This window comes from Clupea harengus, chromosome 23 (assembly GCF_900700415.2).
Source record: "Clupea harengus chromosome 23, Ch_v2.0.2, whole genome shotgun sequence".
Classification (NCBI taxonomy): Eukaryota; Metazoa; Chordata; class Actinopteri; order Clupeiformes; family Clupeidae; genus Clupea; species Clupea harengus.
The window spans coordinates 1,547,805-1,572,011 of record NC_045174.1 but is presented as its reverse complement, the minus strand read 5'-3'; the positions used below and the strand labels follow the sequence as shown (position 1 = coordinate 1,572,011).

At 43.6% G+C, this 24,207-nt stretch overlaps 3 protein-coding genes across 6 annotated transcripts in view; 1 reads left to right on the top strand and 2 right to left on the bottom strand.

Annotated features, from left to right (window-relative positions):
• Positions 1-6,531: 6,531 nt before the first annotated feature.
• LOC105903357 (myosin light polypeptide 6-like) lies at positions 6,532-8,999 on the bottom strand. The gene is made up of 7 exons (XM_042703354.1): positions 8,979-8,999; positions 8,518-8,545; positions 8,198-8,404; positions 7,122-7,295; positions 6,878-6,955; positions 6,737-6,776; positions 6,532-6,623 (listed from the first exon to the last, which is right to left on the bottom strand). Exons 1-6 carry the CDS (start codon positions 8,997-8,999, stop codon positions 6,748-6,750), a joined length of 537 nt encoding a protein of 178 aa, XP_042559288.1. The 3' UTR covers positions 6,532-6,623; positions 6,737-6,747.
• Positions 9,000-13,444: 4,445 nt separating this feature from the next.
• Positions 13,445-20,361, top strand: ghrhr2 (growth hormone releasing hormone receptor 2). The gene is made up of 13 exons (XM_042703353.1): positions 13,445-14,167; positions 14,466-14,582; positions 15,249-15,456; positions 15,948-16,060; positions 16,213-16,310; positions 16,594-16,726; positions 16,981-17,134; positions 17,323-17,383; positions 17,564-17,630; positions 17,749-17,840; positions 19,168-19,297; positions 19,718-19,759; positions 19,882-20,361. Exons 1-13 carry the CDS (start codon positions 14,105-14,107, stop codon positions 19,972-19,974), a joined length of 1,371 nt encoding a protein of 456 aa, XP_042559287.1. The 5' UTR covers positions 13,445-14,104; the 3' UTR covers positions 19,975-20,361.
• Positions 20,362-20,599: 238 nt separating this feature from the next.
• Positions 20,600-24,207, bottom strand: part of sema4gb (sema domain, immunoglobulin domain (Ig), transmembrane domain (TM) and short cytoplasmic domain, (semaphorin) 4Gb) — a 34,497-nt gene continuing 30,889 nt past the window's right edge. For 3 of the 4 annotated variants that reach the window (XM_031560654.2, XM_031560651.2, XM_031560652.1), the window contains exons 14-15: positions 24,057-24,118; positions 20,600-23,448 (exon numbers count right to left, since the gene is read on the bottom strand). In XM_031560654.2, the coding sequence (XP_031416514.1) occupies positions 22,451-23,448; positions 24,057-24,118 (1,060 nt within the window). In that variant the 3' untranslated portion in view covers positions 20,600-22,450. The remainder of the gene's footprint in view (positions 23,449-24,056; positions 24,119-24,207) is intronic. The other variant, XR_004162941.2, reaches the window with a different exon arrangement.

Here is a 24,207-nt window from a genome sequence, read left to right as displayed (position 1 = left end):
TGATTCATTCTGCAGATGAAATGAAAGATGCTCTTTCAGTGTTCTAATATGGAGGACATGCACTTGTACTCATCTCTCATTACTTTGAGGTATACAGCTCACAGTGTGCTGAGATGCTGTGACTGTGTGTGTGTGTGTGTGTGTGTGTGTGTGTGTGTGTGTGTGTGTGTGTGTGTGTGTGTCATTAGGAGAGTGAGGGAGAAAGTGTGTGTGCGTGTGTGTGTGTGTGTGTGGCTGCTGTAGGCCCAGGATGCTACACTCATGGATGACTGCCCCTGTATCTCTGACCTAGTTCTGCCTCAGCATCGCTTTGGAGCAAAGTGAGCCTGATCTCTCCTTCTTTTTCTCGCTCTCCCTCTCTCACTCTCACTCTCTCTCTCCCTCTCTCTCTCTCTCTCTCTCACTCTCTCTCCCTCTCTCTCTCTCTCTCTCACTCTCTCTCTCTCCCTCTCCCTCTCTCTCTCTCTCTCTCCCTCCCACACTCCTTGAAAAGGAGGGGTCGATCATGGGGCCTCGCCTCATGTAGCTCAGCCTCCACCCTTCAGAGTGCAAGAATGAAACTACTACATCATTGAAACTGCTAAGAACCAAAGCACGCAAAACTCTCCGTTCACAATTAACAGGGGCTTCCATGATGAGCAGAGCCTTTCCTTCTCTCTGTCTCATGTGGATTTTAGTAAACATTATAAAACACTACCAGGGTCAAAGGCTCATGTCAGTGTTTTCTACCAATGTGCCTTTGATCTTGTGGCATTTAGTACTCAGGTGACACACAGGTCACTGCTTTGCTTCTAAAACAGACATGCACGATGCAGAGGGTATGTCAAAAGGAAAGGGGGCTGAGGGCATTTTTGGCTTCGGTAAAAACATTCCAACAAGGTTCCACTTCATTTTCTGAACCTGGAACCATGTGCTAATGACTGCATTGTGGAATTCTGCTGGTCATGGTTCCGCCGCTAAATGCGAGGGGTGTAAACGCTAAACCCCAGCAGCTGCGTAGAGATGTCATCTCGCCCCCAAATCAACGGGCCTCCACACTACGATTCGTGTCGTGTACCACCTATGCCAGCTTTGCTTGCCTGGGACAGCCTGAATGTTGCAACAAGTTGAGGTTCTCCGTCAGTGCCGTGCCAATTAAGCTTTTCTCCGGAAAGAATGTGGGGCTGAGGCGTTGCACATGGCGCTCAGTCAAACTCCTCCCGAGGCTAAGAATTCAACTGCAAGCCTTTCGGCGCAAGAATATCTCCAGACGTTTTTTTTTTTTTAACTGGTGGATTAATCTGGCTATTAGGGATCTGTGCCTTTTGTAATACCCATTACATCAGTGCCAGACAGCCAGTTGTTTCCCACAATAAAATGTCACTGAGTACTGTTAGGCCAAATGATTGAACCTTTACCTCAGGTGAACATTGCAGTGATGCACACTGGTGTTCATCAAGTATTAACATTCAATCACATGTTTTTTTATCTGCAGGTACATCATAGGAGGACAAATGACACCGCCAAAAGTGATAATTCGACACCTTCTGTAAAGTGGGTCTACACTCCTATTACGTCCTTAGGTGCTTTATGAAGTCCCTGTAATTGACATGCTTAATCTTACACACCCTGGGCAGCTGGTTCAAATAAATTAAATTACAACAGCTTTGTCTGGCAGCTTTGCTGAGGATTGTCACAGATGCCGCCAATTTATTTTTGAAGGAATACAGTTTCGGCTGAGGGGTCCGTCCTGTTAGGCTGGGAGAGTTGGGGAGCGCCCATTTTACAATGTGGACCACAGGTCTCAGGTGGTATTTCCCAGTATTGCACCTTCAGAACACTTAGCTTGTGCGAAAGGGGTGTGTCTGTCTGCTCCTCTAAATTCTGTAGTCAGTTGGTTTATAAAGCGAGCCAGAATAACTGAAACTATGGCATTAATTCAAGAATTACAATGATTTAGGGGAGTCTAGGCCTATTTAAAGCGAATGGCTATTTATTCAACCGGCGACGAATAGGGTAGACTATAAATCGCTAAATCGGGATCCAATGTTCTTTACTGATATTAGTCTCAAACAGAATCATATTGTGCTCAGAGGGCGTGTAGGCAATAATGACGTTTAGTTTGAGTCCTATAGTTAGATTAGTCTCTGCCTCACCCCCATTCTGAATCGGATTATAACCCATATGTTTGTGAGATAACACGGTAATAATGACCCTGACATGTGTCGTTTGCACAAACCCTAAAGAAACTGCTTGATCCAACATCACAACAATGTTCTATTGCATGCATAACAAAAACCGGGTAATATAATGGCGCCTACTCCTGCATTCGGATAGAATGTTTTAACGACAGCTATCAAAACATTAAAAATTCAAACCACTGAAACCACTTAAAAAAAAAGGCAAAGCCATCGTCATGGCTCTAACGCAATGCATGCTATGAGCGTGCAGGCTTGGAGACATGCCCGCATCAGCACCGTTCTTTCCCAAGAAGCAAATGGAGACCATTTCAACAAAGATGCCTGACTGTAGAATCAACAATGATCCTCAATGAGGATACAGAGATGTCGCCTACATACAAACGATGCCTGCAAGACAATCAACCTTTACACTCGTAAAAAAGCAAATATAACAGATTTCTATCATACGATTACCAAGGCTAAATTCCTGCAAAACGGGCCTTGTCAAACGTAACACACAATATACATTCGTTGTCGACATGAATGAGCATGTTACGGCCATTGCATTGATACCGGTCCCATGCAATAGGCTACCTCATAAAGGAATTTAATAATGTTGAGACTAGACAAAGCGTTGTACAATGTCATGCGCACACGGAGTTACCGAACGTGTCTATAAATATGTGTAATAAACCTCCAATAAATCGTTTGGATATTAATTTAATGTAGACCCAATGATGTACCCTAGGCAGTGGAGCTAAAATACACATCTGATGTTTACTGACAAGACACACATAAATGCCGTTACATTCATGCTCCTTCTGACATTTAACAGTCTTGAATGAAATCAGTTTGAATTAAAATAATTTGGACTCATGGGTGGATCACTGAAGCAAAGGAATGGCAATATAGTATAGCAGATTAATGGAATTTATTCGACATTTCTGGAGCTACAGTTAATTAATACGAAAACTACGAGGCCCAACCTCTCCCACCTCATGCAAAATACAGCATAGTCGATATGGAACGACGAACGCCGAATCCTATGCAGAACCCAACAGTTGCATAACGTCGGACAGAAAACGTAATCTATTGCAATGCGTTTAGGATTACGGTTACTGGTAACATAACTTGATTTTGATCACGACAATAAATACAATTAGGTTGCTTTGCTTACCTGTGTGGCCGACTGTGTTATTGTCTCTCCAGCTGCAATCGCTTACTGAGAAGACCGGCGCGCTGCGTAATTCAGCAGAAATCCTGACTGGGAGAGGGGCGCCATAGACATGAGTGGTGATTATATTTACACGGAATAGAATAAATGCTCTGCAACCTGTCAACGGCAGGCCTAGGTCTATTCAACGGGAGGGAACTGTAGACAGCCCGATGAAGGGCCTACATTTAAAGTTGAAAATACCAATGTGGGGTTTGTATGCCTAAACGAATTTTCATTCATTGCTACTTTTTGTTTAGGTCTGTGTTGGGGTTGTTTTTGCCTACTGATGTAGCTAAACCTTGACCTTATTAAGACATGTGGTTCTTGGTTGAACCTAAACTGTGAACAACACACTAGCTATTGAGGGCAGGATAATGATCATTATTAATCTGGCTCTTGAAAACTTTACCCTCTTGGTACGTGTTATCAAGACTACCTAGCAAACGTTAGCTCGCTGGCCATGATAAAGAGATGTTTAATGTATGCCTGGGATATAGCCTATGTATGCTAATGTCCGAAAGATACGATAGTTACGAGTCACCAGCCCTGATTTGGCAAACTGTCTTCGTGGAAATGGAAATGTGCCCAGTATAACATCTGTCATTTAGTTTGATCACAGAAGAGGCGTGGGAATTTACCTTGACCGCGACTTCACTGTCTACCAGGTGTCACTCTATTCTGCTGGCTACATGTCAGGTCACCGCACTTCTCGCTTGCCAGCAAAGAGAATACAGAACAATTACACTTATTTAAAATGCCTGGATATTCGGTTGCATGAGATTCCAGCGTTGGTTTAATTTACATTGGGTAACTGCTTTAGACTACGATGTGGTACGACTGTTAAGAGAGAACTGGATAGATTTAAATCCCAAACTGAGTGTGTCTATGCAAGGCAGGAAAATCAGATGTACTACTTACCATCACTAGATGTCGTTAGTGCTCAGTTTATATAGCATGACGGCACGCAGTTAGAGAGAGTTCCAGAACCTTGCATCAGCGATAGTGGACCTCCGGCGTGCGTGTCAGAACGTGAATCATGAGAATACGGGCACTGAGACCTGAAATGTCGCATGAAAACTAACCTCTAGCATTTGTGTCAAATATAATATAATAATGCAATAATTCAATTTATTAAAAAAAGTTAAAAACGACCAAAGTGAAATGCCTCAATCTCAACATTTCAAATTCCGTATTAAAAGCCAGCATCAATACAACTGTTTTTGATAAGACATTGTTATTTTTAGTATTTTTTATATTGTTACTGCTGAACAATTACTTGTCATGACAACAACAGAATAGGTGCATGTCCCTTAATATTTCTTAGATAAACTTGTCAGACTCTATCCTATGTTACTGGCTACGCCCACACATGCAGCCTACATGATCCCATTTCAAAATAAGTAGGCTACTGGAACTATAGGAGGTTTAATGCACATTTTTAAATGTTCAACTTCATTTAGTCGGGGCATGAGGGTGCCAGCAAATTATTCATGGCGACATGATATTTTTTTAATGCAATAGTTGAATTGTGATTGGGGTCTCACTTTGTTCCGGAATAGGGCAACTGTCTCTCCCCAGGGGAAACCAAACTTGTTGTTTGTTGCCCTTGTTTGTAATATACTGTATTCCCACATTAGCATCAGCCTAAGCATCAGACTGCTCACCCACAATGCTATGGGGCACCTGATGTATATTTCTGTGACAGACTACTGAGGGGGTCTGTCTCTCTGTCTGGCCACAGTGCACAGAATGGGAGTATACCCTTTGTGGGATGCTCTACAAAATAGACAACCACAGACAAGCTGTTGCTTTTGTGTTCTTTTGTGTGTTCTTTCACTTTGTAAACAGTCTGTGAACAGTTTTTTCCTCAAGTCAAACAAGTGGCTCTCTAAGACCAATTTGCACCAGACAAAGATTATTGTTGTCCTTAGTGTGGTATCCCAACTTTCAGCCTTAAGACTAACAAATCAATTGAGAGATTTAGTGTTCAGTGTGTCACTGACCGTCACATGATTGGACAGATTCAAACAGCCGCTTGGCAGCTCTGATTAAGACGTGGTAATCGTGTTACCTAAGACTACTGAAGTTAGCTTGATTTGATCGCTTTCTGGTTAGTGAGCCGCTGCATTTAGACCAATTTTATGGATTCATTCTTGGTACGTGTTCAGTAGCAATCAGTTTGAAAACATCAGTTAAGACGGTTGATTTTTTATATTGAATTATTTTTACTTTAACAGTTTGTATTTCTGGCATGCTAGAGTTACATTACATACATACATGCGTACACAAGAGAACATACACACACATTTACACACAAACATTTACACACACACACACACACACTCTCTCTCTCTCTCTCTCTCTCTCTCTCTCTCACACACACACACACACACACACACACACACACACACACACTCTCACACACACACACATACACACACTCACACACACACACACTCTCTCTCTCTCACACACACACACTCACAACCTCACATTTTGACATCTGTGTCATAGATTTATTTTTTGAATTGAGAATTGAGTGTCCTATTGCATTGCATGTCCCTGGGACCACACTGAAAGACGTCAGGGGACAGTGACCTTCCTGACATTCCGAATTTACAGGGAGACTTAGCACTTCCCTCCTGGCTTGAAGCATACCAGGAATCTACTGGCAGCTGTGCTAGAATGCTCCAGGGAATGTTGGATGTTTGTAGTGTTCTGTACATGCCCATTCCACACCCACATCATAGCATGTTGTGTCCTAGAACTGAGTCCGAACCTTTGGATCTGAGCAGAACATTCCGGTGGGAAGCGCTGCATTACAAATGTTGCGAAAATGACACCAAAAAACCATTGTGTCTACAGTCACAGGTGATTGAGAAAGTAAAGGAGAGTGTATTTACCATGTAACACAAGTAGTATTCAGTAATTTCTTCTTAGTCTGTCCATAGTTTTTCTTTCTTATTTACCCTATATGTAACATTGCATTTAGTTAATACAAATAATTATTCAACAAGCCATTTAAAAACAAACACTTTATTACATGTATTTTATGAGTAAACGTAACATGAGTACAGTCTGCACTTAGTACAGTCTAAAAACCCAGAAATAGTACCAATGAAATTATGTATAGACAAACAGATGTTGGATTCACTCCATTCCTTGCTACCCTTTATGTAAACCTCATACTGTTACACAGCTGTCATTTTAGATCCCTTGGATTTCAAATGAAGAGTGCTCCGTGTCCCCTTCGAGGAAAAAGAAAGATTTTGAAGCTGAAGTTAGCATAGTTATATAAGTATGAAACTCAATTCTATTACATCTAATTCTATTGCTTTAGACTAGTATATATCGCACTTACTCTGGATTTGTTCAGCCAGCCATGATATGCTTGACAAAGGCTTAAAGAACACAAACATAAAGAATGCAGTAGTTAGTGTGTGGATTGCTTGCTGATATTTCTGAAATCGATACCTGTTGATTAAAATGGATGCCTTCATACCCTCATAATTGATACAGCCATTGGTGTCCTCCTGCCCAGCCAGCAGCTGATCCACCTCTCCCTCAGTCATCCTCTCACCTATGGGCGGAATTACACGGACAACTGCTATTTACTCCATGGCGATGTTTCAGCAATACAACAATGATATCCTGCCATCCTATTATCATATAATCCTTGGATTATACTTGAAAAGGGTATCTACAGGATAGATTCTACACAGTGTTTACAGGATGCATCTTCCTACCAAGAGTGGCCAGAACATGGCGGAGCTCAGCTCCCATGACAGTTCCATTTCCCTCTTTGTCAAAAACACGAAGTCCCTCAACAAAGTCTTCAAATGTGCCTCTGTCTTTGGACTTTGAGACTTGATGAAGCATAGGTAAGAAGGTCTCGAAGTCGATCAACATGGTGCTCATTTCTGTGAACAAGAAACAAGAAACTTTATTTTGAGACGCCCGTCAATGAACAGGAGAGAACTGAATCAATAAACACTCACAAAGAGAACTTAGGTATGTAAGTGGATGAGGGGTAAATTATCACCCCTACAACGTACGCAAGGTGTTTATTGCCCCAACTTGTAACCCACGGTGAGGGTCAAATAAACATTTCCGTGGCCTTGGACGGTGGAGACAAGTACATATGTTTTCGCTACACCAAACTGGGTAGTCCAGTGGCACCGCCATCCCCTTTGGTATTCACGCTGCCCCTGTGACATTCTCCAGTCCAAACAGGCACTGTGCCTAAGCAAGGCGGTGGCGGTGGGATTATCAGGCCCTGTCATCAGGCAGAGTGTGAACTGGTAAATGTCACAGATATAAGCTTGGGTGAAGTGCTGACAGTGGTGACATGAGTGACACAACCAACACCTCTCAAATGCTCCTGGAGATTAGCCAACCAGGCATGTTTGTTTTGGAAACTTTTCTTAACCTGTGAATTGGTATGGCTGCTGTGAGCTCCTAGCTAACCGGTATATGTTCTTTCTTTCTTTTTTTATGACATCAACATTTTTAAAACACATTTTGCGTAAATGTAAATTATATTTAAGGTTTAGTTAGTAATACGTTCGCCCCTAAGGTGGGACTGTTCTCATTAGTATTGTTGATCTGTGATCATCGTGAGGTATCCCAGAACAATGAAGAACTGGGAGTTCTGGCCCGCCCCAGTCAATATGGCCAATTTTGAGCACAAGCGAAACGGTGAGAACGTAAGGTAACACACATAAAACGTAAGATAACGCACATAAAACGTAAGATAACACACATAAAACGTAAGATAACACACATAAAACGTAAGATTACACACATAAAACATCAGACTCACCTTCCACCTTGGGCTTCCCCAGCACTTGCAAGACCTCAGCGTTTGTTGGGTTCTGGCCCAAAGCCCGCATCACGTCCCCGCACTGGGCGAACGATATCTTCAGCTCTCCTGTCGGGGTCCGGTCAAAAAGCTGGAATGCCTCTTTGAACTCTATGGGTTTGGGGTGATTTGGCACCAAGATGAAAGGAGAAGTTGTCACAACATGATCTGTGGTGTATGCACAGTATCAACATAAAAATAAAAAGCCAAACCATGTTCTCCATACATAATTGATCTATGTCTTTGACAGTGAAAAGTGTGAATGTTCTGTGTTTGATTACCTTCAACCTGATCAGCACTGAAGTCTCCCTGAAATAGACACCCACACACAAACACACACACAAACACACACACCAATCTAATTAGCTACAGCCATTTTCCACTGTCAGTGTTGGCATCCTGAGATGCTCACATTACATTTCAGGATGTTCTCCTTATTGCCTCTTATCTATGTACCCTCAAAAAGAACTTTCCCTAATTCAATTAGTTTCCTAATTTGACATTTTGAAATCATTTCAGGTATGCAGCTTCACATTCTGTCCACTGAAGTTAATTAGATTTTCTTAAATATATACGGCAAAGAGACATACCGATACACAAGATGTACATATTTAAAATGTTTGTTACATTCCTAAAGGTAGAGGAACACGCCACTATTCCATATTTTAAGAGAAGGCCATGTTATGTGACAGGGCAGGAATCCTTGGAACAGATGTAGTGTGTTTAGCCAGGGCCGGAGTACCTTCCCAACACTCTCATTCATCCTACCCCTGCTGCTAATAATAACATCTCCCTGTGTTTATGGAGTTCTTTAGCACCATATTGTCCACTGTGGTCGCCGCCATGAAGGGCGAGTGCTAATTTAAGAACAATGGGGACGCCAGTGTTTGGTATCAATGCATCGGCCATCAGAGACAGATGCAGGGGGAGAATTCCAAGCAGACGTGACTCGGACATTTTCGGACATTTACATCCCGCTTTGCTTTTGTAAAGGGCGGTGAACTGTTGGTGACACATGGTGTGCCTTCACATTCTCTTGACAATCATTTTTGATGAATCCTCGAATAAAAAAGCTCAATAGATATGAAAAATTCACATTTGGTCCATACCTTTGATACACATTTGTCATGTCCATCCCTCATAAACAGTTACTGTAGCCTTTTGTCGGCAGATGTCGCCAATTTTCAATTCAATACTACAGTGTGAAGAGCATTACATCTAAAGCCAATATTTAACCTTCTTCAAGATCACACTTCACCATTTGTTAAATAATTGACCAAATAACATAACAAAGATTCATGAATCATCCTAAGATGTTTTCTTTTACCATCACACAAATGATCACACTTTGTACAGCAGTTCAGATCAGCATATCACTTTTCCTGAGGCTGAGGTAGATGTCACCAAATTTGAGGAAGATATCATCAAAATGGTTCATCAGATTATTACGGGAAGGCTAGTAAGGAGAGGAGAAGTGAACCAAACAGAGAGCCGATCTCTCCAGCTGGGATGGACGGCGGAGGTCAACACTCACGGGTGGAGCGGCACTCTTCGGGGCAGCTGCAGGAGCTTTCGGTGCCTCAGCTGGAGGAGCTGGAGATGATGGGGCGGGAGCAGGCGGTGTGGTAGCGGCCGGTGCTGGGGCAGTAGCTGGCGCTGGGGCTGGTGCTGTTGCTGGTGCTGGTGCTGGTGCTGGGGCAGTAGCTGGCGCTGGGGCTGGGGCTGGGGCTTCAGGAGGTGCTGGGGCAGTAGCTGGCGCTGGGGCTGGGGCTTCAGGAGGTGCTGGCCCTGCCTCTGGAGCTGGGGCTACTTCTGGGGCTGGAGCTGGAGCTGCTTCTGGAGCTGGAGATGGCTCTGAAGCTGCTTCTGGAGCTGGAGATGCTGGAGCCTCCGCAGGCTTGGCGTCTGCCTTGGGGTCAGGCTTCTTTGGGGCCATGGCTCTGGGCTGTGGGGTGCTGAGATGCTTGCTGCTTCCTGTAAAGACAATGGCCTGGGGCAAACCTCCTAGTTATATACAATTCTCCTGCTGTCTGTGTTTCTATCAGTCCACCCCCCTACCTCTCTCTCTTTCACCCCTCCCTCTCTCTCTTTCACCCCCTGCCTCTCGCACTCTGTTCTGTTCTTTCTCTCTTTCTTCTCTTCTCCCTCTATCCATCTCTCTCTCCCCTCTTGTTTTTTTTATTTTTTCAGTTGGAGGTAGTTGTTGGGTGTTGGCATACCCCACCCCCAGATATTACATAGAGTTCTATAAAAGGAAAGGACACTTAACCCCCAGGAGGGGCTGCTTTACCTCTTGGGGACCCACACTCATTCCTCTGTCCCCCCTCCTAGTTCATCGCTCACCCCACGACCATGCCCCCCTCACCCCCACGCCCATGCCCACGCGCTCATTCTCCTGCCTATAGGATGTGTGTGATGTGTGTGTGTGTGAGACCTTTCTGAGTAAGTGAGAAGTGTGAGAGATGAACAGATTACCACCTCAAAAGGAGACTCCATTGAAATAAAGGGATCGCTAGGCAGAGGGGGGGGGGGGGGCAAATCAAAACAAAGTGCATATATGAGGGCTCCACCGGGGTGGTCTCTATTAATAGACCCTTGTATGGAGGCTTAACTGTTACCCATACCCCCCCTTCAGCAAAACATATATGCAGTACCTGTGTGCAAACAGTGGCTTAGTGCTCGCTCTCTCTCTGTCATTCTCACTCCCTCTGTCTTTATTTAACACACACACACATACACACACACACACACACACGCACGCGCACACACACACACACACACGCGCACACACACACACACACACACACACACGCACGCACGCACACACACACACACACACGCACACACACACACACACACAGACACACACAAACACACACACACACACACACACACACACACCCAAGGAATTCCTTTGCCCAGATCGTATCTGGCCACTCCACTTGTCTCCTGGTCATGTTCCCCATGGCTTAAGCCATGTTACTGTACTGCATGTTCTTTTTGCCATGTGTGTGCCGACAGCCATGTATGTCTAAGTATGGGGCGTCGGCAGTGGAGCGTAGAACTGTGCTGCTTCTCCGGGGAGAAGGGTTGACCCATTATGGGCTAAATAGGCACACTGACCTCTGGTTAGAGTTACAGATCCATCAACACAGTATAATTGCTGCAATGAACTGTTTTTACTAATGATGCTCAGCAATATCGTATTATGATAACCTGAGAGTGAAACTCCAGCTGGTGATGACGGAAGTCTTTAAACACTGCCCTTCAAACAAATGACCAAGCGTAAGTAGAAAGAATGTAAAGCATAACTTAACGTAAGCATAACTTGACTTACTTAGCATATAGAAGCATAGGTTCACAGACAACACATAAGCATATAGAAGCATAGGTTCACAGACAACACATAAGCATATAGCAGCATACAGTCACATACTTCATTCAAGCATATAGAAGCATACAGTCACAGACTTCACATAAGCATATAGAAGCATACAGTCACAGACTTCACATAAGCATATAGAAGCATACAGTCACAGATTGCTTCAAGTTTCCTAAATTAATAGATTGTAGAAGGACGTGCCAAACTATGCACTGGTTGTACTTTGAACGGGGATTTGCCCTCTGTCAACTTCTGCCAAGTTATGCACCATATAGTATACAGTAGGAGTGAGCACACCCCTGTGCAATATTACAACTATCAAAAGAAGTAATTGCACTACTTTTAAGTTGAACAGGAGGGTAACATGCTGGACCCCATTAGAGCCAAATAAATGTATCTTGGTCTCATCTGACCCAAGAATGTGCTCCCAATATCCATCATACTTCTTTTCATGTTTCTTGCCCTAAGTTTAATCTTGCAGTTTTGTGCAGAAGAGCTGTCCAGTCCGATGAGGTCCAGTATGTTTGGCGTGAACCTGGCCAGGACTACCACAGTGAACACATAGTGAACCTGGCCAGGACTACCACAGTGAACACACAGTCACGACAGTGAAGCACAGAGGTGGGAGTGTGATGATATGGGGCTGCATGAGGGCTAAAGGTGTTGGGGAGGTGACATCTGAATGAATGCCTGTGGATATACCAAAATACTGGCTGAAAAGATGATTTGCAGAGCTTGCCGGAAGACGAATATTCCAGCATGATAACTATCCAAAGCACACTGCCAAAATCATGTAAGAGTTTCTAAAGAACAAAAAAGTGAACAGTATGACCTGGGCAAGTATGTGGCCTGACTTGAATCCAATAGAACACATTTGGGGTATTTTAAAGAGGGAGGTAGAGCAAAACAACCCTCCCACTAAAGAGCAGCTGAAAAATCTGCCTCCAGAAATGTGTGCAACACTGGTATCCTCCATGCTGAAGGGGATCGAGTCTGTCGTCAAAATAAAGGTGGACATATACATAGTATTGAAAAGATACAAAAAATGGAATGTACTGACTTTTGTTGCATTGAGTTCCTACTGATGGGCCTGTAGTTTTGATACAGTAAATCTGTTAGTTTTTACTTACAGTTTTGAATTATTTGACATAACACTGCACATGGGTGTACTCCCTTCTGTTGTATACTGTATGTAACAATGTATATTTACAATGTATATTACATTGTACTGACAAAATTAGTGACATGGGGATTGTGTTACTTTTGATAGAAGGCTTACTAAAGAGAACGATGGCTGTCGTTTACCCTTGTGTGTCTCTCCTTTCCTCGGTTTTGATCATTAACTTTCACCCTGACCAATCTGTCTTCTCAAAGAAGTACTATGTTGAGGTGAGAAAGATCAAGTTGTTTAATTTCGGAGATGTAATGGGCCCAGCAGTGCTATATTTGTGTCTTTCACCATATGTCTTTTTTATTGTTCCATGCCACACATTAAATATTGTATGATTGCTCGGTAAAATGGGGAAAGGGACACTCACGATATCTGCAGCCTTCTGCTTCACTGGTCTTTGGGGAGGGGACATATTTTAATAATAGATTGAGCGAATGTCGTGGTCCATCTGTACCTGAAAATATAAAACCAGAAAGAGTTCTCTGAAAGAAGCTGCAGTGGATGTCAACACAGCAAAATAGTAATAATAATAATAATAATAATTGTGGTCTTGTTGCTTCCATTGTGTTTGATTCATGCCAGTATTCTTGCTTGTCGTCTTTTTCTTTCCTGCATCTTTCATTTTCTGATTTGTTCATTTCTACAGCTCCCAGGTGATGTCATGCTTTTATCTCGGAGATGTAGAGTTCAGCCAAGCTGTAAAAATATGCCTGATTGCTAAGATTTCGCCTCGCATTTAAGAGAGAGAGCGAGAGAGAGAGAGAGAGAGAGAGAGAGAGAGAGAGGGAAAGAAACCTGTTTAGTACCTCCAGGGAGAGGAAGTAGGTAGACCAGAAAGGTACCACAGCCTCTGGAGTGGGAGCAAGTGACAAAGGTAATTTGAATTCACTGTGAATGTATGCAGATGGTGTCTCAGTGCTGATGCACCTTACAGTCTTGCACTTGGCGTAAAGGGGGAGGGTTTCTCTATTGTCATGGTCTGTTATCTGCAAAAGAAGGGGTCCTGTGTTAAATGAGGTAGGTGGTGTTCGTAATCACAAAAAGTGGGCAATATTCGGGGCGCAGCTCTAGTTTGTCATCCATTGTTAAGCGGGGAGAACATGAGGAGGGAGAAGGGGTCTCTTCTGTAGAGCTGGAGAAGACTTGGACTGGACGTAGACTTCGCTGCTTCTGTGCTACTGTGGTCCTGTAGAGCTGGAGAAGACTTGGACTGGACGTAGACTTCGCTGCTTCTGTGCTACTGTGGTCCTGTAGAGCTGGAGAAGACTTGGACTGGACATAGACTTCACTGCTTCTGTGCTACTGTGTGCCAAGGATGAGGACTGTGGACGTCCATAGCATATTGCTGTGTTTGGTTCTTGTGAATTGGATAAGCATGGTAGGTGTGTTTTTCTCTTTTTTTCATTAGTGAATTCAACAAGTTATAATCCCCCCAAAAAATGCTGCTTTATGCACAATTTTCAGTGCCTATATGTGATATTTACAGTGTCCATAAAAGAGCACCCACCTTTTCATCTGTGGGTTATTGTTAACAGTATTTTTCTTTTTTTATAAATATTCTGTCACATTTTTCTGGTAAAGAATGGAATTTTGTAGATTCAGGTATGCAGTATGTGTGTGTTGAGGTTTCTACACCTGTACACAACTGTGAGTGTGTGAATGTGCCATCTTCACAGGCGAGCACCACACATTCAGAGTGCTCTATCGTACAGCACCTGCAGAAACAAGAGAACGAGTGTGTGCTTGCCATCAATAAAGCCAAGGAACAACATCCCTCCTCAGCCAATAGGACTGCAGGTAACTTTAATGACTGTAATATTTATAAAGGTCAATGTGGCTTTGGCAGCTTTGTTTTAGTTAGAACAAAAGAGATTCACGTGCTGCTCGAAAAATCTCTCAGACTTGTTTCCCCATGGGACACCTCTCAGTAGAGAGCGCAAATTTGACACGTTTCGTTTCATTCCACACTTCTTGTTACTCTAAATGGCAAAAGTGTGTACAAAACATGTAATTTCCACATGGTCTGCCAAGTGTGCAGCCTCAGATTTAAACTGCACATGGCATATTCAAATCTGTAGTCAAAACTTTCTGTTGTTTTGGTCGCTGTAGCTTTTTAAAACTCGGAAGTAGCACAGAATCTTGTAGACATACTTCTAAAGACATAATAGTTTGGTTGATTTGAATTAATGCCAATACATACCACAATGATATTGTAAATAATGAATAGGTGTATGCATTCATATGGTGTATTGCATATGATTACTGCTACTGAAAATAACTGATTTGCCGTGAAAAGCAATTGCTTTTATAAATAATGGAACTATAATGTGACTATTAAGAAAAACAAGGCTACTTAATTTTTCATCACAGTTATCAGTGATATTACTCAAAGATTCCAGTCAAAGAGAAAGGTGTTCCAGAAATGAAAAACATCTTTTTTTTTTTTTAAACCTCTCTCTCTCTCTCTCTCACACACACACACACACACAAACATACACACTCACACACACACACACTATCGTACTGTGTGTGTGTGTACATATCTCTATGTATGCCCAGGCTGTGTCATGGAGTGGGACGGTGTCAGCTGCTGGCCGTGGGCTCCGGTCGGGGAGACGGTGTCTGTCTCCTGTCCTCTGCCTCTGCAGCGCCACGACTTCCCTCAAGGTAAACCGACGTGTCAATCAAAGAGCCAATCAGTGAGCTCATTTCAACCAGCAGTGTCCCACTGAGAGCCTGAGAGCACCTCAGTTGGCTTCATCAGCCATTTCCTCCATCAGAGCGACACAATTAGAATGAATTTAGTTTCATTACTTGATTTATTTATAAAAATGTACATTTCATGTCAGTGGGGTAGCAGATGGAAGTGGAAGAGTGGAGTTGAAGTTGAGTTCTGTGCTCACCTGTTCCGGTTGCGCAAATCAACTTAAAATCATTGAGAGCCTTTGAAACTCCTACCTTGCTGCATTGATTTATATAATGGTGTTGAAAGCAAACCAAGGGGCCGTGTTCACTGAGACTCCAATTGTCTTTTAAAGGAAAGTCCCCCCAGTTGAACATATATGAACAGCAAGCACTACACACTGAGTAAGTTCAAGTAATTCAGTTTAATTGGTTTGCTTGGGAAAATGGCTGAGATGTTTTCTCTTCTCTTCTAGTTCTCATCTCAAGGAACTGCAGCCGTCGGGGCTGGAGCCGACTCAGCGTGTCCTACTTCAAAGCCTGCTTCCACGAGGACAGCAGCGCCGAGGAGGACGACGCAGCAGACCAGGTACACCATTAGCAGGGGATGAAGTCTGTACACCCAGAATCTAATGGAAACCACAACCTTACCATACCAAACCTCATGCAGTGCAAAACTGTCGGGAAATTACGGTGGTCCATATCCACAAACAGCACATGGTGCTCCTTCCCTGTCCACAGCAGGAGTACTTTGCCCTGGTGAAGCTGATGTACACCATTGGATATGGAGCATCTCTAGGCTCCCTCTGTGTGGCCATGATCATCTTCCTCACCTTCAGGTAAGCACCTCGCCTCTTAGCCAGCGCTCTTGAGCATAGACAACCTACATAACATATTATTGGCCATATATTATACAGTTATATAGTTACAACTGCTATATATTTAATCATTTCAAACTAATTCTGTTAATTCTGGTCATTCTGTTTATTGTATTCATTTTTTGAATTTTCACATTTACACATACAGTATATTGAATATGCTATGACAATAGCATCACCTCCCAGTATCTTTAACTCTTGCCTGAGAAGACACAGAAAACAGGATCTGGTGTTGCTTTAACAGGAGGCTCCTGTGCCCCCGCACCTACATACACCTGAACCTGTTCTCCACCTTCATCCTGCGTGGAGTTGCTGTGTTTGTGAAGGACGCTGTCCTGTTTGAGGACAAGACACTTGACCACTGCACCGTCTCCACGGTAATCTGAAATCTTGGTTTCCAGCCTGTTTTCCGGTGATTTCGGGAGGCAGTGGACACTCCTCTGGGACCTCATTAGTATAGTCATTTTAGTCTGTCCTCTCCATTTTCAAGAGAGATGACACAATGTTTGGGATCAGTTTTTTTAAATGATTTGGGGTCATGATAAAGTCATGGCCTGGTAAATAGGAATATACAACAAGCAAAAGACATCAGTGAACACGGTGGCCGATGAGTGTCCTGTGCCATCCTCAGGTGGGGTGTAAGGCTGCGGTGACGTTCTTCCAGTATTGTGTCCTGGCCAACTTCTTCTGGCTCCTGGTGGAGGGCTTGTTTCTGCAGACACTTCTGATCTTCTCCTTTGCCAACAAGAGAACATTCTTCTGGTGGTATACATTCATAGGATGGGGTGAGGTCTGGATGAATGTTCTGGTGTTCTATAGACCGTTTTTTTTTATGTGTGTAAACTTGCATGTCAACTGTCATGATAAGTGCAAAAGAGTATGAGTTATCTACATTGATATGGTATTTTAAAAGTTATTACAAGTAGATTGATATGATTTGTTGGGAAACCTATTGGTGTTGTTCTTGTTGTAGGAACGCCCTCAGTAACGATTGTGATTTGGACCTTGCTTAAAAGCCAGTACGACAATTTAGGGTAAGACTGATTTAGTCATCATACAACTGTATCACACTGCCAAGTACAAGAAGTTTTAGCTCTCCAGATATCAAATGACTGAAAACAACAACAAAAAAAAACATTCCATAGTAGGCCTAATAACTGAAATAGAGGAATGTTAATGAAGCTTTCTTGTGGCGTTTGTCTGAACTCATTCAGGTGCTGGGATGATTTCGGCAGCGCCCTCTGGTGGATCATTAAAGCACCCATCCTGATATCTGTGTTTGTAAGCATGACTAAGGAATCATTAGTGTGACTGACAACAATGTCACAGTGGCCATACACAACAGGACATGTTCTTAAGAAAACCTTCCTTCTTCGTAAAATCCCCTGTGTGTCTTCAGGTGAACTTCATGGTGTTCGTGAACATCAGTAGGATCATAGTGATGAAGACGAAGACACCTGACTCCACTGGGGGAGACAAGCCGCTGTACAGGTGAGTCAATGAGCATGCAAGCCTAAATCTTAACTCTCAGTGAAAATAAGTGAGGGCAAAAATTGTATTAAATAAAATTGTATTTATATAGCACCAAAACAATCAAATTGTCTCAAGAACAGACCAGCTTAGGGTTTAGGACCACAGTGCAGTCAGTGCAGAGCAATGCATTTCTCTCCAGACCATCATAAAACCAACTGGTTTCTCCTGCCTGTACAGTTGGCCCATCTGTGGAGAACCAAAGTGTGCCAGCATGCACCCCTGAGAGAACACAATAATTAGCCTTTTATCTGATTGTAAAACCAAACTATTAAATTAATCTCACATTAGGCCCAGCCCATAATCATTCCCCCAGTTGTCCTCCGTCTTCCTTTGCCTTTGCCCTCCATATAGTGATACGCGTATAAATCCATCTGCTCGCTCCTGATTCTCTCTTTCCCTTCTCTACTCCCTTCTTTTCTACCTCTATCTCGTTAGCTGCCCGGCTCCATGCAGGTTCTGCTTAAGGATTCTTCCTGTTAAAAGGGAGTTTTTTCTTTGGCCCAGTCGCCTTAGTGCTGCTGGCTCTAGGGGGGGGTTCAGGGTCTGGGCTATTGGTGCTACATCAACTGAATGGTTATCTGAGTAGTTACTAGGACTGGACATGGTTAGCATGTAGAATAATAATAATAATTAAGACCTTTGTCAGGTTTTTAATGGCACACACGACACCCTGGAACACACACGTGCATATATGGAGGCGACACAGGACACACACATACACACGCAGGTAGGCCTGAGGTCGCGGTGAATTTATTTTCTGCTTTTTCCCATCCTGGACCGTCCTTCCTCAAGGACCCCCCAGGAGCAGTGGGCAGCTTGTAGCGCCCGGGGACCAAGTGAAGTGAACTGTCCATCTTTGGTCAGGGATGGACATGTGTTCTGTTATTTTGATAGGGATGAGAGGTACACATGCCACCTGGGTTAAATTGGGCTGTTTACACAAACATAGATCTAGAATCCAGGAGTCGTCTCAGGGGATGAGTATCTCTCTCCAGTAGCTGAGGGAAGCGTGTAGGGCCCATTCCACGCCAGACAATTTAAGCACTCCCAGACATTCAGTCCTTGCGGCTGTTTTGTAGTTGCCTTGAATCCTCAGTTTGACTCAAAGGTCTCATAAAACCGTCCACTTCAATGAGCCCCTGTGTCCTGGCATGCATTTCTACACATGTGTGTGAGGTGGATGAGAGGAGGAAGGGAAGAAGACGGAGGTCAAGGTGAAATGCAGTTTATGCATCCTTTCATCACCTGCATCCTTTAACTTGTGTTGGTTTGCTGCCCCCTGCAGGCGACTAGCAAAATCGACCTTGCTGCTGATCCCGTTGTTTGGGGTGCACTACGTCGTATTCGCCCTTTTTCCGGAGCATGTGGGAATAAAAGCTCGGCTTCTTTTTGAACTGGTTCTTGGCTCTTTCCAGGTAAGATTCTAAGGTTCTATTTTTGCTGATGAACCCCATAGTTAGTGGAGATACGAATAAAATGGGATGTGTATGTGTTCAATCCTTCAGTCAGCTACCAGATAAAGGCTGATTTCTGATAAAACCCTTAAAAGCAGAACTCAAATTTAGAGTTTGAGGCTTTTGGACAGCCTGAATTGAATTAAAAATTCAAAATGGAATCAATTTGAAATTGAGACCAGTGATCTGTTGCATGTGCGAAAACACAGCATGTGTGCATGGTATTTGGTTTATAAATGTATTCAGATCTGTCAGGTCATGTCTGTAAGATTAGATAAGTCCAGTAACTTTTTCAGTACTGATCAAAGGTGGCATCCCCCTGGCTAAGAAAACTTCCATTTATAGAGATAACACATTAATAAGTTGTACATATTTTCACAGGGTTTCATTGTGGCACTGTTATACTGCTTCCTGAATGCTGAGGTAATATTATAAATATAATTTTTCATATCATATTGTATATTTTGTATGTATCTGACAGTTGACCATTGTGGTGACTTTTCTTTCTGTTCTTGTGGTATGATTACCCCCGAATAACTGCACAGGTTCAAAATGAAATCAGAAAAGCTGTAAGCAAGTGCTGGAAACCGAGTGAAGGTAACAACTTTAACATGGTGACTCAAGACTTCACAGCCTAGAGGGAGAGATATCATGAGTTGATGTGTATCTGTAGTATCTATAACTATGATGTGTAGTTAGGTATACTCTCTCTCTCTCTCTCTCTCTCTCTCTCTCTTATTCTTCTGGGTTTTGTTCAGTATCATCATACCTGAAGCTGAAAATGTTTAAACTTGTGTATGTATTTGACTGTTATCGATGTGCAAAGGGCAACACTATTTATTCACCAGTGTTTTTACTCCATTTAGTTATATTGATCCAGCTGTCAAGCGTAACTCATGACAATTTTTTCAGTGGGTTTGTGCTGATATTAATGCAATCATTTAGAGTCCACAATATGTCATTTGGGTAGATGGATAGATAGATAATTAAATAGATGTTTAAGATAGTTTTGTAACGATTTCCAATGTCATTTATATGTCAGAACTGTACGATTTTACAACATCGTAGAGACTGTTTGTATGGCATCTAGACATTTTGAAATAGTAATTTTTGTACGTATTCAGTGTGTATGCGTCCTGTGTATCTACCTTGATAAAGCTTTTCATATCATGACCACATGTGATTCCATGGTGATTCCACTACTGCTAATGTGTACCTGTCTTGTCTTGTCTGATGTGGGAGGCAAAACGTGGGAAAACATGGTGAAAAAAGCCACAACATTTATTGCTGTTACACTTGGGTTTTCATATATCACAAAATTATACTACTGATACCGCCGTTTCCATTTATCAAAAACAAGGACATCATTCTACTCCTGACATAAAAATCTCCCCATATCTGAATATAATACAGTATATGTCAGGGGAATGATGTCACACTTTATATAAGATACTGGAGGGGTACTGATAGTAAACAGACAAGATAAATATTCTCATCTCAGTCGTACAGCAGCTAGAAAATATGTTTTTCTCAAGTTTACATCATTTTGACCTATCAAATACAGTATATTCTTGTCATATATAGAGGGTTTCCACACTGATTGAGATAAATGCACAAAATCTACATCTCATGGCTTTGTACCTCCTTACCTTATCCTCTCCTCTTCCTGAAAGTATGACTAAATATCTGACCCTGAAGGTGTGTGTGCATCAAACTACTCTCCAAGCCACTGAGCGCCCTCTCACACACACAGCAAGCAGCCGGCCCCTGTTGTCATTAGGACTCTCCTTCCTCACTGTGCGGGGACTAAGCATCTTCTTCAGTTTATGTCTCCTCTGGTGAGGCTGGTGGTGTGTCTCCATTGTGCATGTCCTTGTCCTCCAGGGACTCCTGTCCACAGTGTAAGGTGAGGGGGAAGGGATTGAAGGTCGTTCACACTCCACAGGCTCTCGTTAGGCTCACTCACAGTTCGTCCTGTAATAAGACAGTTGCTTGGGCAACGGCATGATAGATTAGAACAGATTTCTGTAATCATTCTTGCCAGAGGAGTTTTTCCACGCTTCTCTTTGTCCATGCACATATTATATCTTGCTATACGTGGATTCTCTGTCCTCTACCATGATCAATAAAGTATCATTACTAAAATTCTAGGTAGATTCAATAGTCGATACTGTGTTATATGGCTAATTTATTGATCTATAATATGAAATAGACTCAAATTGGTTAGAGTACAAAGTCTTCTGGAAGTTGTTCCCGCTGGTTCTTACCGTCAGGTCAAATTCCTAGATATGATTCCTCTTCATCAGGGACTCCCTCTTCCTCCTCCTTCTTTGGATGTATATTTAGCCACAGTCAACTCAAAGAGACGTGTTAGCCTGGCTTTGTATGTATAGGGGACAAACTTGGGCTTTAATACTGTGTTTTTTCCTCATCTGCGCACCCCTGACAAATCCTTTTGTCTCTACAGGGGTATTTAAACTGCTGTAATGTTGCCATAGTGTCATTTAGTTGCTACTGTTGGCTGTATTTGCACACTTGGTTATTTTTGATTGTTATATACTGTACAAAAAAAAGACAATTCCACAAAGGGTCGAACAGTGTTTTTCAGTCCATACAAGTCCAGTGCCTATCTTTGACCTCTAAAGTTAACCAATGATCCAATCTCAGAGATAGGATCTTAGGCTTCAGTGCTTATGGCCATTTTCCTCTTCCAATATCATACATAAATGCCTCAGTTGTTTCGAGGAGCATCTAATATTTTTCCCCAGCAGACAGATCAATTACATCATTAAACGTCATGAACAAATGATCTTTCTTCATGGGGATCAATCAGAAATGTGATTGAAACTTAATGCCAGCTCAGTTCACGCCAGTTCAGTTCAGTTCAGCTCCCATGAGCAACAGAGGAACAGATTTTTGACTGTACATAGAACACAGATGTACTAGTGTTATTACACTGGGTTTTTCACATGAACAAAACAAGGATCTTATTGCACAGCAGTTCACCCACGACCACGACCACGACCACCACGCACTGGTGAGGGGCAGGGGTGGGGGGAGCGGAGGGGTTAAGAGCATGTCGGAGAAGAGGAGAGGTGGGGGGGAGGGGGTGGGCTACACGGAGCTCTCATCCGTCTCCACGTCGCTGAGCTGGGTGTGTTTCCTCTTCTCCAGGATGCGGTTGAGCTCCTCGGTGAAGGAGTGGTAGAGGGGCGAGGTGGTCTCGGTCTCCACCTGCCGCAGCAGCACGTAGTTGTTCCCGTTCATCTTCCGCAGGACGCTGGGCAGTGTCGCCGACAGCCCGTTGGCGAAATCTGTCGACGGCAGTGGCGGGGGCATGGGGAGCGGCGGGGCCGGGGGCGGCGCTCGGTCGCTGCCGGGCGACCCAAGCTGCCCGCCCTCGCCCGGCACGATCTGTAAAAGGCTGCCGTCCTCGGCTGCGCCCGTACCGCGCCGCGACGTTCGCCCGTCCGTCCGCCCGTTGCAGTGGCTCGAGACGGTCTTCAGCTCCAGGTGGGAGCTCCGCTTGCGCTCGGTCGCTGCCGCGACCAACCCGCCCTGTTGCGAGTACTTCCTGGTCGGGCTGGCGGCCCCTCCTCTCGTGCAGAAACTCACGTACAGAAGAATCACAGTCAGCACGAGACACAGCCCACCCAACACAGCCACCAGGGACACGTACAGAGCCTCCATGTGCCTGTAGGCCAGGGACTCCGGCCCAGGAGGGAGAGGGGCAGGCGGGGAGGCCTGCGGCTGCTCTGAGGGGCTGCTGGATGGATGCAGAGGCCTGGGGAGAAACTCCTCGGGTGGTTCCGTCAGGTCACTGGGGCCTGGTGAGGGCAGAACTGGAGCCTGGATCCTGACGGTGTACCTGCGGACCGGCACCCGGAGGCCGTTCTCCTGGGAGAAGCAGTCGTACGAGCCGCTCTGTTTGGGCCGAGCGCCGATGATGAGCAGGCCGTCCGTGCCGACCCTGTAACCCGAGCCCAGCCCGTAGCCCTGCAGGTCACGGCCGTTCAGCGTCCACAGCGGGGTTGCCAGGTTGGAGTGGAGTTCACACTGAAGGAGCACGTCGTCCCCGGCCATCACCGTTCGGCTGCGGTGCACAGCTGACCCTGGCACACCACAGAGGGAAGGACACAGAAATCAGAACTTTAAGAACTAGTGAAACTTTTGTGGAAAATCATTTGTATTTATATTCAATGTCTACAACGCAGACAGGCATATGTTTAATGATTAATTCAAAGTGTAAGGAATGCAACTGAGAATGTACTATTTAGTAATATCACATTAAAACTAAATTAGTAAGTTTATGAGCATTTACTTCATAATTAAATAACACTAACAAATCTGCTGAATGGAAAGACTTTTCATTTTTTGAGTAGCTAAAAACATGAAATGGGAGGTCATTGAAATAGGCCAGTAGCAGGCGGTTTGCTGGTGCAGTTAATCAGTGGCAATGGCATACATAATTGGAATAGACGGTTCAACTTCCACAGGAGAGCAAGTGTACTTAATTAAGGATTTTCATACAAAGAACATCTTATGTAAGCACATACAGTAAAGTGTACATAATAATGATGGGCCTAAGTACATATGTACACAAACTGCATTGTATTAAAGTGTTGAGTACATGACAGCTAAGGGCACTTAATATGTATATATATAAGTAGGGGCAGACAGTTCACATTTATGTTCGCCTACTACATGTATGTGTACTTACCATCGCCTGTGTAACTGGGACACCCTTTTTTCCCAGCTTCAATATCTTGAATCAGACTGGACCTGCAGAAAGCCAAAAGCATAACTCCAATTCATGAAAAAAAAAAGATGCGGTATATGAGGGAAGCTTCTCCTCTCATTAAAAAGTTTGT

Coding starts and splice junctions, on each gene's coding strand:
- LOC105903357 (XM_042703354.1), bottom strand. CDS start 8,999: ATGAATGAGAGTGTTGGGAAG. Junction 7,296..8,197: donor GGGGAAGCCCAAGGTGGAAG/GTGAGTCTGATG, acceptor TCTTGTTCACAG/AAATGAGCACCATGTTGATC. Junction 6,777..6,877: donor TGGCTGTATCAATTATGAGG/GTATGAAGGCAT, acceptor GTGTTCTTTAAG/CCTTTGTCAAGCATATCATG.
- ghrhr2 (XM_042703353.1), top strand. CDS start 14,105: ATGAGGACTGTGGACGTCCATAGCATATTGCTGTGTTTGGTTCTTGTG. Junction 16,061..16,212: donor AGGACGACGCAGCAGACCAG/GTACACCATTAG, acceptor CCCTGTCCACAG/CAGGAGTACTTTGCCCTGGT. Junction 19,298..19,717: donor TGGTTCTTGGCTCTTTCCAG/GTAAGATTCTAA, acceptor ATATTTTCACAG/GGTTTCATTGTGGCACTGTT.